Raw genomic sequence first — 18023 nt, 5'->3', positions numbered from 1 at the left:
TCGCTTCCTCACAGCTGACATACACTGAAGGAAAAGAGTGAAATGCTTGGGACGGGAGGACCGGCTAGCCCATCTCTTGCCTATCCTGTCTATCCTGCTTACCCCCCCGGTCCAGGGGAGACCAGAGAAGTGTTAGAGGAAGGAGTAATTTGCAGCAGTGGAATCTAAGGTGGAAGCCTTACAGCAGACCCAGCTGGGGCAGCGGCCTGCATGAGAAGTCAGACTGGGCCTGCCTCTGTGGCACATGTACCAACTCCCAAGGGGAACTTGAGCCCTTTAGTCTCTGAACATGCAAATACAAGTCCACAGTTTCTAATATAAAGGCTACTTTGTAAAAATTAAAAATGCTCCCAATAGCAATGAATTGTGGAATCCAATCCTGTAAAAATTGTCTTGATCTATTACAATATACTCAATACTCTTGGCCTATTAAATCTCTTGACTCAGTAACGTGAAGAACAAAAGCGGGAGTGGGGGGCCTCTTACAAAGAGAAGCCTTTACTGACAGCCATGGGCTGGATGTTAGGCTTTTTCACGTATGTTTGTCTCCACAAATCCTCAACATTTAGAGTTATCTTCACTTTTACATTTTATTTTTATGTTTAGAGATTAAGAAAGTATGGTTAACTGATTTGCTTTAGGTCATGCATTCAGCTAGTATGTGATCAAAGCAGGACTGGGCCAAAGGGATGGACACTTCCCAAGTCTCTGCTCTTTGCACCTGAGCTTTGAATTGTACTCTACTGAGACTCAGAGTCAGCACCAAAATGTCACATAGCATTGACAGTGAAGCGCTCAAAGACAATTTTTCCTATTATTTGTAAACATAAGCTCTTTAGCTCTCAATCATTGATTATTTATTAACTCAGCCTCTAACAGTTATAAACTGTATAGGTTTGTTTTAATACAGTATGAGTCTTCATTCTTTACACAGAGTGTCAACAGCAGCCTTTCTATGTTGGTTTTTAGTTTAGAAAAGTCTAGTAGTTACCAAGTCCAAAATTAGTGGGATAGTGGGAATTTCCCATTGCTTTTCAGCTACTGCATATTCCAATGAGCCCAAAGACAACAAAAGAACCATTAATTCAAGGGAATGTATTTTATTCCACTTCCCTCTAGGGCAGTGCAGTAGTTTCACCTCAATGAATACTGACTACAGGAAAGAAACAAACAAAAAATGACTTTTTCAACCACGTTTACTGGCTCACATAAATATTTGAAAACAAATCCATCTGTCTTCCCTTTTTGTCTCCTTGGCACAATTTACCCTAGTTCTTAAAAAACAAACTACTATAAATATTCAGAAGGGGAAAATTAATTTATAAGATGAAAGAGGTCAATAAATAGCCAAATATGTCAACCATCGGAATGACTATTTTTTTTAAGATTAAGCCACTGATTTGCAACTTTTATTAAAATAAATTTCATCTCTAAAAACAAGATAATTGATACCTTGATCTCAACTCAAGTTTTGACAGCACTTGAAGTTTTACATTAAAAAAACTGCAAAATTTCTACGAAAGAACAAATAAAATGTTGGGACACAAGTTTATACTTTAAAAATTCTACCAACTTCAATGAATAAAGAATGGCTGTCTATCAATTCATGTCAGCCCTCTGGTCCAGAATACACTTTCCATTTAAAATATCTTAATCACTCTTCTGTACAGCGCAGATGGCTTCTAGTGGGAATTAGTATATAGTCTGTTCTTGATGAAGACAACACTAGACAGATGTTGCCTGATGCCTGGATAATGCTGAATGTGACAAAACCAGCGAGACACGTTAAGATATTTCTCCTTTTCTTGAACTGTCAGGTCAACCTAAGTAGAGATTAAAAACACACACACAACACAGACATTACATAAGTGCAACTATTAATACCATTTGAGTAGGAGATAGAAATTGGGGAAAAAAACCCCACAGTTCTCAAAGCCAACATATTCAGATAGGAGTGAACCATTTCAGCCACTTGGACGAACCCACCATTTGTTTAATGATTTCATGTTCAGTTCAAAACCAGATGTGCTTAGGGGCGAAATCTGAAGTTTTCAACAAATGAAAAATTTACATTAACACAGGATCTGGAGGACTAAAGTTTGTTTTTTTACTTTATTGTAAAGGAAAATAGAAGAAAGCAAGAGAATAGCTTCTGAGAGACTAAGACATGGTTCTTTCTCCAATATTTTTCGCAAACCTAAAATAAGAAAGGTTTATTGGCATCTAACATACTTAAACAAGGGAATACAATATAAACTCAAATACGTATATATATATATATATATATATATATATATATTTGTAGATGGCTGGTGTATATGTATGTGTAGACAACTGCTTCTTTCTACTAAACTCTGGGGAAAAATTTTACTGAAGACAATGACTCATTTAATGTTAAGGGATTATTGCTTAATACAAGAAGGAAGGGCTATTTCTGGGGTGTATGTCTCAGATGAACAACAGACCTTCTGAATTCTGTTTGCAATAAAGCTGCACTCGATCTTTAGAGGATGTAGCAGTTCACAGAATTTACTGTCAAGCTACAAGGATGCCCAGAGATTTGGTTACTGAAAGATGCAATCAAAACAGAGGGTGCCTATCATTTCACTGGGCTCAGATCCCACAGTAGGTGACTTGAAGCCTTTTCTTTGAGCCAAATCTTGGATTAGAATCATGAAGAGGTGTCAGGTAAGGAGAAGCCAGTAGGACGGCCACGGACCAGGTAAGATTAGTGTAGTTCCTTCTCCTGTGGCTAATTCATTTGTTTAGCATATTGCAAGTCTCCATAAAACTGACAAGGAATGTTCACGCACACCAGAAATCTCAGTCTCCCTCAGGTACTTCAAACCCATTAGCAGTCTGCTTGTTGGAAGGCGCTTTTAGCGATGGATGCCCTATGGCTGTTCAGAATTTAGCATATACTTGTGCCTACAGGCAAACACTCTGCTAAGTCACCAGGTCAACAACACTGAAGGACAAATCACTCTGGTATCTAATAATTATTACAGAATAGAAAATATTATTAGCAATAAAATTAAAAGGTAGACATATAGCATTTTCTCAATAAGTGTTTAATTGAACTTGTATTTTCATTTCACATTTACTAGAATGCAGTCTGAAAAGAGAAAGTGATAGAAGTCATCCTACCTTCCTTTTTTTTCCTTTATGACATTAGGATACAATTGTATCCACATCTGATCTGTTAACATCTTTGGTGTCAAATGTCTATCTCTGTTGGACCAGTTTACTAGCAGGGGGTCTCACTGCTACTGTTATGTAAAATTTAAGTTTGTGGTCTAAATCCCACACAGCAAGCTGCTACAGCAAATTACAAAAATATACTCATCTTGTTTAAGGGGGTGGAGGGTTGCATCCAGTTATCAGAAACATGTGACTATAACTGTTCACCCATAACATCGTTAGGCCATGGCAAGCAGATTAAAAAATTAACACATTAGTCAAGAAAATTGGTCAAGAAAGTATTTTTTTTTAGTGTAAAAGTTACTTTTTATTAAAAGAGAATTCATGGTTTCACATGTAAAGAATTATATTATTCCTAACTATCTTGTGCTGTACATAGAAGGCACTTAAACAACCATTGCGGAATAAACCGAGTATCAGTCCATATTTCAAAAGGTAAAACACATTTTGTAAAAGAGCTAACTTTTTGTTCTTTTTCTAAATCTTTACCATAGGTAAACTTCACCACTGACTTCTAAAGAAAATACAAGATTTTTTCAAAGTTCAACGACTAGTAAACATAGCTGCAACTCTAACAGGAAATGGGGGTGAGTTTCCTTCCTTCCTTCCTCCTTCCTTCATACATACATACATACATACATACATATTTACGTACGTAAATAAAATTCAAAACCAACTTCAACAAACCTCTTTACTGACAGTTAAAGCAAAAAGTAGCAAGTATTACTCCAACTTGATTTCATGTCAGCTGTTGAAATACATGATGAATCCAATCTGACTGCTCACAACTTTGACTAATTTCAGAGCTCTTTCATTTTAAAAGTCTCTACTCAGCCGTTTTGTGAGATGTTATTTTTCAGAAATTAAAATGCACCAAGAAAGCATTTCCAAACAATAAAGTACTGATGCTTGTTTGATCTGTGTCAAGTTGTTCACTCAGATTTTGACCCAGGGACAAAGGGCAGTGTCTATTTACTATTTACACTTCAGAACAGCATTTGGTATCACTGGGACTAGCATACGCTGCCACCAGGCCTATCACTGAAGATTATAACAACAGCAACAAACTACAACACGTGGCAAAATCGATATTCTCCAACTTAAAAATTTCACTTTTTTGGTCTCTAGTGTAAGGATTACAACAGACCCACAGCACAAAATAACTGTTATTCCAGGAACTTCTAAAGTTTCTTCTAACATTTCCTAATTTATTCCAATAATTTTTAACTAGATGATCTATTTTAGACAATGGAAATTTGTTCATTTTCCCTCAGAACATTTTGCTAGAAATGCAGCACTTTTTCAGAAGGATCAGGTTATGCTTAACCTTCTGGTTTAAACTTTGGAGCTTGCCCCTTGAGTCTGAGAAAATTATGACTGACCTCGCTTTGTTACCGCCACTACTGTTTTGGTAGACATTCTATTTCTGAACGTACTGTAAACAGAAACAAACAAACAGAAAGATTTTACCCTCACCAAACTTACACTTTTTTAGAACTTCTGGGATGGGATCCCCATCAAATATTTTACTTAAAACTAGTTTTCCATCATTCCTTTCTAATTGACTACTTTCTTCTTCTTTTTTTTTTTACAACAGGAAACACAATGCGATTGTTCTAGTTACCATTTCCTGCTTCTTACTGGTCAGAATGCCAGTGAGTCTACAGTGATGCTTGGCTCTTCTACCTAATCATTCCTTCTTATTTATACTGGCACTCTACAACCAGTCTGAACTTTAAAGCCCAACAGATAACATTCTTAGTCACTAACTTTCCATGAAGACATGTGAGAAACTCTTTGAGTGACCCATTCCAGACCAGGGGGAAATGTTGGTTTGCTACCTTTCCAGCTGGCACCATGCTGCCTCTGGGACATTCTTTATGGCCGGCATTCCTGGACTGTGCTGCGGCTCTTTTTACTTTTCCTTTCTTTCTAAAAGAATGACAGCTCCACCGGCACTCCGAACTTGGAAACAAATGTATCTCATTGATAACAATCTTATAGTCAAGCAGCACATAACTTTACAAAGGATTTTAATAATCTTGAGTAACAGCCTGTTCATAGGGACTGCTATCTACTGAAGAAATCACTTTAAGAAAGCAATGAGTCACCGGGGTGAAAATAAACGGCCACAGTAACTGGCAGTTTAACAAAGGAAGAACAACGTAATATTCCTCAGAGGGAATTAAGATGGACCAGATCTCAGAGTCATCAGCCACCGCTGAAGTCGGGCTCACACTGAAACAAAACACAGCAGGACTATCTGATGCCATGAAGGCTCCCTGACTGCTGTTTTGTACACTGTGCTGACTGTGCTGACTACATAGTAAGTATTTAATAACGTGAACAAGTAAATGAAGGAACGTATGAGGGCAAAAATAAATGCACTGCCACGGCAAACAAAGCGCCAGAACTGTCTGAGGAACACAAGCAGGAAGCCGACCTGAACCTCCCATCTACTCTGCCTGAACTTAACACCTAGTAATCACTTTTTTTCTCACCTGGGTATATTTACACCTCACTCAACAGGAATGTCCTTTAACACCACGTTTCGTCTGTGAGGCCGGTTCCTTGAGAAGGTGTTTACTTCTCTGACATAATCTGCCTGCATGTGGACCAGGGTGGGAGAGCTGCTTTGGTTATGGACTCATTTTATGAACCCAAAGGGACGGTGAACAGTGATTTACGTATCATTTCACTCAATTTTGTTTTGAAAACAATAAGCGTGAGATACTCAATCATAATACTGTAATCACTAAATATAAAAAGGATATACATGTCAAAATAGGGAATAGAAATAGGCAGAGATCATTGAATATTGTTAACAGAAGCCTAGTTTTTTTTTAAGTTTTATTTTATTTACTTTTTTTGGCTGAGCTGCGTGGCTTATGGGATCTTAGTTCCCTGACCAGGGATTGAACCCAGGCCACGGCAGTGAAAGCCTGGAATCCTAACCACTAGGCCACCAGGGAACTCCCTGGAAGTCTAGTTTTCACACGCAGCATTGAATGAAACTCTTCTAACCTGCTTGAAAACCATACGCCCTTGTGGGCACCTAGACTCACAGTGAAACAGCTTGGCAGCCAGTGGTACAAGTGCCGTGCATTAGGACCCTGTCCACTCTGCTGGCAAAGAAATTCCACATAAGCTCCCTCCTTCTCAGAGTATCTCCTTTCCCTATCGCATGACCTGTATAAGCCAGAGAGGGAAGGAGGTAAATATACACGTTGGTTTGCAAGACTTACACTTCCTTGTCATCTTTTTTTTTTTTTAATTAGAGGGGAGAAATGCTCATCTCCTTAATGACAGCTTGTGTGTGATTTCTCCGATATAGCTCAGCCGGGAGCTAGGACTGAAGGCACGTATTTGGACTGACCAAGAGTTGGGGATTTGAGTTACACAAAGGGGATCTAGGCTGGATGGGGAAGAAAGTGTACAGGTTTGGAAAGAGGGAAGGAATTGAGTTACTTCGGGTAACGATGGAACTAGGGAGTAAGATTAAGAGCTAGGGTAAGAGATGGCACAGAAGGTGCAGTACTGAAATCGAGGCGTAGAGCTGGAGCAGAAAGGGGACGGTGGGGTCCAGGTGAGGATGACAAGCGAGTACAAAGGGTGGCAAGAGAAGGAGCCCCAAAGAAAAACAGGAACAAGAACAGGAATCAAGCAGGTCAAGGAACAGGAAGCTTCTATGTGTGATGGACCCATGAAAGGAATATTTGCATAAGGTACCTTGTATAAAAATAATTCCTTTCACTTTCATGTGATAAGTTGAAAATTCAAATTTGATTTAAATTCAAGACAAAACAAATCATTCTGAACATCACAGACAAAAACACCAATAACTATTCAAATACTCACAATAAAGCGATGAAGTCCATAGTATAAGAGAATATCTGCTAATGTGAAGTTATATCCTGTAAGGTAGACTTTATCTTCAAGATATGAATTAAGATCCTAGGGGAAAAAAATTTAAAAATATTAATTTAAAAAACAGTAATAATAAAGTTAACTATACATTTGACTTGAAACATTTAGAAGGCTATTAGAAAACACAATACTGACATTTAATTTAATAAATTTAATCTTTGACAATAATAGATTTGAATTCATTCAAAATCACAAATCACATAACAATCAACTCATTTTTAAAAATAAGGTAAATATTATTAGCCTTATTTTAAAGAAATAAGAAAACATTAGAAAATGATATTCACAGCCATCTCTGATCATTTCAAAGACTCCAATTTTTTTTTGGGGGGGAAGCATTTTGTAAATCATGCTCATGTTGCATTTATTTTTTCCATTAAAATATAAAAAGCTCCTCAACAATTCCTATTTTTTTAAAAAATTTATTTATTTTATTTATTTATTCTTGGCTGCGTTGGGTCTTCATTGCTTCGTGCGGGCTTTCTCTAGTTGCAGTGCGCGGGCTTCTCATTGAGGTTGCGGAGCACGGGCTCTAGGTGCGCTGGCTTCAGTAGTTGTGGCACACGGGCTAAGTAGTTGTGGCTCGCAGGCTCTAGAGCGCAGGATCAGTAGTTGTGGCGCACGGGCTTAGTTGCTCTGAGGCATGTGGGATCTTCCCGGACCAGGGCTTGAACCTGTGTCCCCTGCATTGGCAGGTGGATTCTTAACTACTGTGCCACCAGGGAAGCCCAACAATTCTTATGTTTTAAGAGAATTATAATTTATTATAATTATAAGAACTATAATATTATTATAATTATTAATTACAATCAGTATAATTACTATCAATTATATTAATTAACATATCAATACTAAATTATAATATTGATCATATAGATTATTAATTATTAATTATATTGATGTTATTAATAATTATTATAATTATTGTTGCATTTTAATATATGTATATTTTTAACTTTTAATTGAGGTAAATACATGTAACACGTAAAATTAATCAAATTTTAATTTACCACCGTAACCATTTTTAGGTGCATAATGCAGTAAGTGTTAAGGGTATTCACACTGTGGTGCAATCAATTTTCAGAAGTTTTTCATCTCAGAAAACTAAAGCTCTGTACTTATTAAACAACTCCCCCTTTCCCTCATCCCCCAGGCCCTGGCAATCACCATTCTGCTTTCTGTTTCTATGAATTTGACTATTTTATATGTTGTATATAAGTAGAATCATATACTATTTGTCCTTTTGTGACTGGCTTATTTCACTGAGCATGATATCCTCAAGGTTCATCCATGTTGTAAAATGTGTCAGAGTTTCCTTAAGGCTGAATAACATTCCACTGTATGTACAGACCACATTTTATTCATCCATTCATCTGTCAGCAGACACTTGGGTTGATTCCACCTAACTGCTACTGTGAATAACACTGGCATGAACATGGGTGTACAAATATCTCTTTGAGACCTAGTGTGAATCCTTTTGGGTATATTTCCATAAGTGGAATTATTGGATCATACGGTAAATATGATAATTTTATTTTAACTCCTTTGATGAATCGCCATACTGTTTTTCATAGCAGCTGCACCATTTTACAGTCTCACCAACAGTGTACAAGTTTTCCAATTTCTGCACATCCTCACCAATACTTGCTATTTTGGTGTTTATTTTTGGTAGTAGTCAACCTAATGGATATGAGGTGGTATCTCACTGTGGTTTTGATTTACATTTCCCTAATGATTAGTGATGTTGAGCATCTTTTCATATGCTTGTTAGCTTCGTATAGCTTCTCTGGAGAAATGTCTACCCTAGCCCTTTGTTCATTTTTAACTGGGTTCTTAGTTTTTTGTTGTTGTTGAGCTGTAGTTCTTTATATATTCTGGATATTACCAGATATATGATTTGCAAATATTTTTCTCCCATTCCATGGGTTGCCTTTTCACTCTGTCGGTTGTGTCTACTGATGCAAAGAAGCCTCACATTTTGATGAAAGCCAATTTATCTATTTTTACTTTTGATGCCTGTGCTTTTGGTGTTATACCCAAGAAATCGGTGCCAAATCAAATGACCTGAAGCCTTCCCCCTAGGTTTCCTTTTAAGAGTTCTACAGTGTTTGGTCTTATGTTTAGGACTTTGATCTACTTTGAGTTAATTTTTAAATATTGTGTAAGGTAAGAGTCCAGTTTCATTCTTTTGCAGTTGGATATCTAGTTTTTCTAACACCTTAAAGACTCCAATTTTAAACACCATTTAAAGCTACAGAAAGTTCTCTGTCATTTGTTTCTCAGACAATGACCATCAATTTTTAAAAGGTTAAGCACTGAACTACTTAAACAGCTGGGAGGCACTTTTGAAGGAAAGAAAAATTTAAGTACATGTTAAAAAATTAAATAAAAAATTTAAAGGATCCTAATCTAAATCAGAAGTGTTGTCTGATAGACCAGGATAAATAAAATCAATTAGTTTCCTGAGAAAAGAAAAAATCTAGACAAAAGAAAATATATTATATACATATTTTTGGTCCCTCTTGAAATTAACATTAACAGCACAGGAATTACATTAAATTACATTCACATGAAAGGAGACAAAAGATTCATCTCACTTTCAGAGAAAGATTTATAAATATCAGATATTCTCGCAGGCTCCTCTAAAGACTAGTTATAAAACACTGCCCCAGAGGTCAATAGCATTCATTCTAGAAAAATTTCTTAAGCTGTAGAGACAGAAGTCTGTTTTGATTCTCAAATCATATGCCAAATGCTTGGCACATAGTGGTTCAGTAATCAGTAAATGTTTGCTGAATTGAATCTGATCTCTTTGAGTTTGCCCATGCCTTCACTTAAAGACAGTAATTTTCAAAATGGTATATGAATATGGGACTGTTAGGGGTGGTACAGATGATGACATAAAGGAACACAGACATAAAAAGGGAAGCAAGGGCTTCCCTGGTGGCGCAGTGGTTGAGGGTCTGCCTGCCGATACAGGGGACACGGGTTCGTGCCCCGGTCCGGGAAGACCCCACATGCCGTGGAGCGGCTGGGCCCGTGAGCCATGGCCGCTGAGCCTGCGCGTCCGGAGCCTGTGATCCGCAACGGGAGAGGCCACAACAGTGTGAGGCCCGCATACCGCAAAAAAAAAAAAAAAAAAAAGGAAGCAAACGCATAAGAATCAAAATAAAATTGGGTAGAGAGGGTAAAATACACTGGTATATTACAGGCTACCACTTAAATTCTATAGTAATCTGCTTAATGGAGATGGTTTTTCTTCAAATGTCTTCAAATGAAACAAGTTTGATAAAGCATAAGAATAAAATAAATATATCTACAATTAATGTTAAGAAGCATTTTTAAAAAGGTCTGAAACAATAATTCAACACTGCTTTGTATAGTATATATATTCTTAAAATAGAATCCATATCTATATTTTAGTTATAAAGACTCTTTTAAGGTTATACTCTAGTTATAAAGACTTTGAAATGGAGTTTCAAAAACTATGAATAGGTAAGATCTTTCTGATTAGTGATATAAATCAAAAGTTTCAGAAATTCTGATTTTTCAGAAATTCAGAAATTTTTCAGAAATTGAATTCTGAAATTCAGAACAGAATTTCACACATTCAAAATATTCAGGGAACAGAACTAATATCTGATGTTCATTACATTTTTTTTAAACAAGTCTTTCTGAGGCCATTGCCAAACTTTAAAAAATATTTCCCTCTACAGAGTTCCACGTGATTTTTCTTTTTCCTCTTAACTACCTATTATTAAACCTAATAATATTGAAAAAGCAGTATAATAAACAACTATATATCCTCCATCTAGATCCAAATGTTAGTGTATCATAATGCCTGCTTTCTGAAATTACACCTTAATTATGAGCCATTGTGGTTTTAACTCTGAAAAGGAACTTTAACAAGTAAATGAAATCCTTTCACAATATCCTTAGTAGCAAAATTTAAAAAAATAAGTAATAAAAACAGAAATAGCCCAGTATAAAAACAGGCAAAGAATACATGCAAGCAAATTTTTAAAAATAATGAAGATGCTCATAAGCATTATGAAAAAAATACCACGGCATTAACAAATGTCAAGGAAAAAAGTGCAAAGTAAACAAAGAGATCACTTTTTGGTTTGCTCTGGTTATGAAATTGGGGTGGTAAAGAAGGAAAAGGGGTAACATCCAGGGCCGCAAGGGTTTTATGGAAGAAGCCACTGTCAATACACTTTTCTGGAAGGCGGAGGAGCAACATAGCCTTAAAGACATATACAGCTTTGGCCCAACCATTTCCCTTGTAGGGATTTGCCTAAGGAAACCAATGGGAATGCGTGAAAATATTCAGCAACAATCCAACACTACATGAGCACAGCTATATGATGGAGTACTAACAGGTTATCAGAGACCGTATAAGCGAGTGTTTACGGACTTGAAAAGATGCTGCCAACATACTGTCAGTGAAGAAAAAACCAACTTACAGTGTCCAAGAGTGGCCCGTTTTTAAAATACAACACGCATATATATGAGAAAAGAAAAAGCATGTGAAGAACACAAAAGGGAGTCAATAATTCAATATCTGAGGACCAATATAAGTGCTGTTAACAGTTCTCGCTTGATGGTGGGGCCACAAATGTTTGAAATTTCTCTTATTTGCTTACTTATATTTCTTAAAGTTCTACAACGGATACTGCCTTTAAAATAAAAACGCTATCATGAAATAGCAAAAAGCAAAGTAAAACAGTAAACAACCCTTTCTCATCTGGCCCCAAATCACACATACATCTGTCTCCCCCACTGGTCTGAGCTCTGTAAGGGCAGGGGCTGTGCCTAGTGGGTCACTGTATCATCAGCCCCTGGGACCGTATCCTACTCGTCACTGCAGGGACAGATGAGCACACAGTGGCAGAGCAAGGGCAACAACCCAAATCATCCAGCGCCTTGTACATTTCAAAGATGGTCCTATCGCCAGCTGGATCCTCCCAGTTGAGATTTCAGATAATAATACTGACATATCCCAGACACAATGTCTTATACGTCTAAGCTCCTAACACCAAATCTCTGAATACAACTTTTGAACTTACACACCCAATTTCAATGAAATATTTCAGAATTAAATACTTTACTACTAATGCTTTCTTTTGGAAAACTGTAAGAGAGAGTTATAGTTACTTTTTATTTGCCTGAAAGCTCCCATTCACTTAGAGGGAAGACATGCTTGCTTCCCTTTGGGAATGCTGCCATTCGTGGATATTAAAAAAGAGTAGGTGATCAGGACAGACCTATAAAGGAAAGAGACCTGAAATTTATTTTCTGCCAGTTCTATCGATGGTATCTGTCAGGAATACAGTTTAAACCATTTCTCCCAGAATGATAAATGAAAAACTTTCAGTACCATAAGATCTTCTTGTACAACTTATGTTACCAATTTATATTATAATTGGAATAAAATTAGGAAACAGAAGGGATTCCTACAACGACATGTGGTTGTCTGGGTGATCTCTAAGGTTCCTTTAAATTTTAAGCTTAAAACAAAACAAAACAAACCCTAAAACAACGCTTTATTTTTATATAATTAACAAAAATAATTTTATTTATAAAGATCTTTTATTCTTAGTGATTCTGGAGACATATTTGGTTTATATTTTATATCAATAGATTCTTTAATTCTAACTTGACCTCTTTAGAAAGAAAATACAAATCCCAAAACAATCAGTCTCAAAGGCAGGAAATGTGGGCTTTCTCAGATCAATGGACAGATTTTTACAAACTACAACCCCCAAAACTTTGATTCCCCCTTGGCTTTAAGAAAGTACTTTACTGCTTAGGGAATCAGGACTGCAGAGTGGGGGAAATGAATATCAAGCCATCACATTAAAAAATCATACAAAGCTATTATTATTGACTATGATTAGTGCTGCAAAGGAAAAGCACAGGGTGCTGTGTTAGGAAAGAAAAGCATTTAGAACAAGCAAGTGCATCTGTCTGAGAGAGGGTAGCCAAGGACGAGCTGAGGAAGGGGTGTCTGAGCTGAGGTCTGAGCTGAGGGGCTGGCAGAGGCTGCTCCAGGCAAAGGTAGTAACAGGTACAAACTAACACGAGGCAGGAGGAAACAAGTAAAGAAAGCCAACAACTTCAGTTACTGAATCTCAGGGGAGAGACACCCTGTTATTAAGAGTTCACACATTTCAGCCTATAAAGAGACATGGCGATACCTTCAGAACAGTGCGGATGTCGTCTTTATCGGAGTGTCCATCTACTTGAGTTACCCTGTATTCTAACCACTGTTGAACCACTGCTTTTTCCTCTGCGGTGCTCCCCAGCAAATATTCCTTGTTGGCCTGCTGGACTAGGTGAGCTGCTATGGTAGTCAATCCCGTTAGACTTGGACCATTGTTCGTCTGAAGAACTGGAATCTTAAAAAGAAAAAAAATTCTTCAGATAAATTTTAAAAACAAATACCATCACGAGTGTAAGTTCTAAGTAATCGCTAAATCCCAAACTGTCTTTTCAAATACCCTCAAGATATTAAATTACCTACAAATGAGTCAGGAAAATAAGAGTTACATAATTTACATTTGATAATAGATGCCTGATGCTATGAAACTGGTAATAACATTGCAAAAATTAGTAATGATGCTTCTGTATAATTTATAACTACATATGTACAAAAAGAGAAAATGGAAATCCTAATAATACCACATTAATTTGATCAAGATTACCCATACCTTATTTAGCAAGGTGAATGAACATGCTTAAATAAACCCAACTTCTGTAACAACAAAAGTAAGAAACAGTTATAGTGAACACTGAATTCATGTTGATACAGCTAGAACCACCAAATGAGTTCTATCCTGGTTTAAGTGATATGTGATCTAATATAAATAGTTATCTCATTAACTAGGTGTGGACTGTGATGGTGATTTCCTTGCCATGGATTGCATATTCATCAATTTTGGAGTCATTTAGAGTGGGGTCACTGATTATAAAAGTCTAATAATAAAGTATGGGCTTCAGGTAATCACCTGAAAAACAACCCTACTTTCTAAGTTTCCCCTACTGTAACAGCAATCCGAAGGCTCAGATCATAAGAAATTGCTAATTAATTTAAATGTTCTTGATGCGCAACTAAGCGAAGCATTTTGAGAAATTTAAAAGAAAATAGAAAGTATCACCAATGGGGAGACTGATCAATTATAAACAACAAGTATACAATCTAAATGACCTCAGGAAACCAAAAGAGAATATTTCCCCTGGAAGACGGCTGCTCTTTTCAGCCATCTGTTCAGTTCAAATAGTATACTGAACTCGGATAGCGATTTTCACTGTTCAGGGCCCTGTCACACTAACATCTAGGTGAATATGACCATGTGAAGTATACAGGGAGATTAACATTTTATGGATACAAAGGTTACCTCCTAAACGGTAAAGGAAGCAACCAGAGGTAGTCTCAGCTTTCCACTTCCTCACCGGCTACTTTCCATTCATTACTTAGCTCCTTGAACTCTGACTTTTGCCTTCACCCTCAAATGAAACCATTACTTCTAAGATCACCAATAACCTCCTTTAAAAAAACGCATTAAAAGAAAACAATAGCAACTCACTGGGGATGCTACCAATGTTCCATTCCCTGACTGTGTTTGTGTGCATTTTATGGCAGGTAACTCACTGAGATGCATGTGCTTTTAGGTAGGGGAAGGGAGGGAGGGAGGGAGGGAAGGAGCGAGGAAAGGAAGGAAGGAAGGAAGGGAGGGAGGGAGGAAGGAAGGAAGGGAGGGAGGGAGGGAGGGAGGAAGGAGGGGAGGAAGGGAGGGAGGGAGGGAAGAAGGGGGAGAGAGAGAGAGGGTGGGGGGAGGAGGGGAGGGAGGGAAGGAGGGAGGGAGGAGGGAGGGAGGGAGGAAGGAAGGAGGGGAGGAAGGGAGGGAGGGAGGGAAGAAGGGGGAGAGAGAGAGAGAGTGGGGGGGAGGAGGGAGGGAGGAGGGAGGGAGGGAGGGAGGAAAGAAAGACAGGAAGGGAGGGAGGGAGAAAAAAAGAGAGAGGGAGAGGGAGAAAGGGAGAAAAGAGAGAAAGAAAGAGGAAAGAAAAGGACTCACAACTGCTGACTGTGGGGGTAAAATGACAGTTCTAGAAAATGATTTGGAAAAATGAATTATCCACAATTCCATCACAGGAGCTCAAAAAATTTCCGGTTACTTTCTCATCTAATCATTATATCTTCTAAGACAGGTAAGTAATTTCCTCCTCAGTTTACAGATAAAGAACCAAGGTCACCAGGTTTGTAACGGCAGAGTCAGGGTTTCAATAAAGTACATTTGGCTGGAAAGTTCATTCTCTTTCTTTTACACAGCCTAAGTAGACAAACCTCATGCAGCTGCAATCACAGGACACATACCACTTCACATTCATCTTAAGGTTCCATGGTCTTCAAAGTGATCACTTTCAGTGGCTACATAAATAATATTCCAATGTGCTGATGTACATAATTTAATAAGCATTCTCCTAGAGCTGGATTGTTTTAAAATTTTTATTATTGATAATATTGCAGCGGATGCCTTATTGCTGGCTATTGCTGTCAGTTGTCTTCCCCCCAAAATGAATAAATCTTACCATATATCCTCATCACTTTCCCCAAACACATTAATGAAAACCTTCAATAGCTGCCCTCTGCTTAAAAAAAAAAAAAAGAAAGAAAAAGGAAAAGAAAGGTTTAATTAAAATAAAATAAGAAACCACACTCTGAGCTCCACAGCCCTCACAACTGGGCCTTGAACTACAACTCTGGGTTTACTTTGCATTGCATCATCCACAGTATTGCTCTACTTGTTACTCCCAATTACCCAATCTTTCGTAATTTACTGGTCTTACACACTTTAAACACCAGCTTTTCATGTAGTTTACAAACTCATTTTTAGAGTCAGAATTAACTTTCTCTTGCACACTCCTCAACAACGCTTTCCTCCATTTAGCAGCTCTTCTGTTCTGATTAACATGAGCTGTCGATGACTACTTCTCATACTGGATCATAAGCTCCCTGAAGGCAAGACTCATGTTTGGCAACGTTCCCTAAAAAACAGAAACCAAACCAGGGAGTAGCGGCAGAAGCGGAGGAATCAGCAGGAGTACAGAGGCAAAAGCACAAGCTGGCCACTCGGCCACTCTGGCTCCAATGCCTACTCTGCACCCATCAGTGGGCTGGTCTCAGGCAAGTCACGTTATCCTTTCCAGACTTCAATCTAACTTACGTGTAAAAACTACAATACGACTGCTCTGGAGACAAGATTTTAAGATGGACCAAATGAAGAACAGAAAAAGTCACAACAAGAACCAAGTATCATCTAGAAAAAAATCTCAAAGGGGCAAAAAACGTATATAATCCAAAGTTGTCTTCCTACCTTTTCCTCTGATACATTGATTCCTCCACCGCAACCACCCACCTAATAAAACACAAACGTCCTTCAAAGCCCTCAGAAATCTGAGTCCTTACACGCCACCAGGCAATCTCCAACCGCGGAACTTTCCCCCTTCATCTCTGCACGCTGCACGCTGAACTTGACCTCACGAGGCCTCAGAAAAACCGAATCTCCCAGATTGCGCCAGGACCCACTACGTGATCTCTCATACGTCTGCGCTGCAATGCAGCACTTTTCAGCACTGTAACTAACACAGCTGCAACGTTTGTCCACCCAGCTAAAAACCAAGGTTCCTGAGGGGAGGGGCACGTCCGCCTCCGTATCCCCCGGCCTAGCACTGTGTACTCGGCACCCCGTTTGCTCTCCGCAGTCGCTGCGTAATTCTGAATGAAAGGTACTGTTACAGCAAATGCTGTCACTGAACGCACACGCGGGGCCTCCAGCTCGGTCTACCCGAGGGCTCTCTGAGGACCCCCTTGCTTTCTCAGAATGGGATGATGATGACAATTTCGCAGGAGGAAAAGTTCAGGCCAAGCCCGCAGGTGCCCCCTCCTCCCTCCGGGAGTTAGGGCCGCAGGAGGAGAGCCGTAGGCGCAGACACGTTGTGGGGAGAGACGCGCGGCATCCTCGCTCCGCCGCCTCCGCCCGCCGGCCCGGTCCCACCCCGGCTCAGCAGGCCGCGCTCCCCTCCACCTCTCCCCCTCCGCGCTGCCTCAGCTTCTCACCTGGCGCTCGCCGTGAGCGCTGTACTTGTTCCCTTTACTCAGCCCTAGACACTTCTCCAGCAGCGTCAACTCAGCGGCCGCCGCCATCTTCCGGCCGAGCTCTCGGCAGAGGCAGGTCAGCAAGGGTTTCCTGCATTGGCTGAGAGGGACGTCCTACTCTCATGAACGTCACCGGCTACTGGCTGAACGGAGGGGGGCGTGGAAGGTGCGCCTGTGCGCAGAGGCGGGGCTAAGTGAGGGGCGGGGCCGAAGGCGGGTCGCGGGTGGTGTGACAGGTGGAGAAGGAACTAGCAAACCTCAGCGCTCCAGCTCAGGGGTAGCAGTAGAATTCTGAATTTAAAGATTATCAAAGAACACTGGGTATGTTAGATAGTGTCAAGTAATTTGTATAGCCCATTCAGCCATTACTAGTTTTAATGATCTTTATTTGCAATACCAAAAGATATAATAGCGATATAATTTATGTGTATATATTCATGTGTTTTATGTATAGTTATGTTTAATTTATGTGTGATAGTGATACAATTTATGTAGCTTTTGGTATATAAATAAACAATGCACAAAACGCTTTCTCCCTAAGATATTCTAACATCTACAAAGTAGAAAATGCGTAGTATATGTTGAACTTAGAATATTTCCAAAAGTTTTATGAAAAATAATTTCCACATTGAAGAATGAAAAAACAACGTGTGTATTAGTCTGAGAGAAATGGAAAGGAAACACAAGGTAGTTCATCACTAAGTCAGAGATATAATTTAGTGGGGAATGCTGTCAC

General features: G+C 38.8%; 1 protein-coding gene across 1 annotated transcript; it reads right to left on the bottom strand.

Moving 5' to 3' along the window:
- Nucleotides 1-1084: 1084 nt before the first annotated feature.
- EEF1E1 (eukaryotic translation elongation factor 1 epsilon 1) lies at nt 1085-17403 on the bottom strand. Its single transcript, XM_082638704.1, has 4 exons — nt 17249-17403; nt 13329-13529; nt 7060-7155; nt 1085-1823 (listed from the first exon to the last, which is right to left on the bottom strand). Exons 1-4 carry the CDS (start codon nt 17333-17335, stop codon nt 1683-1685), a joined length of 525 nt encoding a protein of 174 aa, XP_082494830.1. The 5' UTR covers nt 17336-17403; the 3' UTR covers nt 1085-1682.
- Between the last annotated feature and the right edge of the window lie 620 nt (nt 17404-18023).

The sequence above is a fragment of the Mesoplodon mirus genome, assembly GCF_964341445.2.
Source record: "Mesoplodon mirus genome assembly, chromosome: 12".
NCBI lineage: Eukaryota > Metazoa > Chordata > Mammalia > Artiodactyla > Ziphiidae > Mesoplodon > Mesoplodon mirus.
Note: the sequence above shows the minus strand (reverse complement) of the source record. Positions and strands in the feature narration are given on the sequence as shown.

What these genes read in the sequence shown, in the direction of transcription:
- EEF1E1 (XM_082638704.1), bottom strand. Translation starts at nt 17,335, where the DNA reads ATGGCGGCGGCCGCTGAGTTGACGCTGCTGGAGAAGTGTCTAGGGCTG. An exon ending in GCGCTCACGGCGAGCGCCAG is followed by an intron (nt 13,530 to 17,248) that starts GTGAGAAGCTGA and finishes TTTCTTTTTAAG; the next exon opens with ATTCCAGTTCTTCAGACGAA. An exon ending in ACATCCGCACTGTTCTGAAG is followed by an intron (nt 7,156 to 13,328) that starts GTATCGCCATGT and finishes TTTTTCCCCTAG; the next exon opens with GATCTTAATTCATATCTTGA.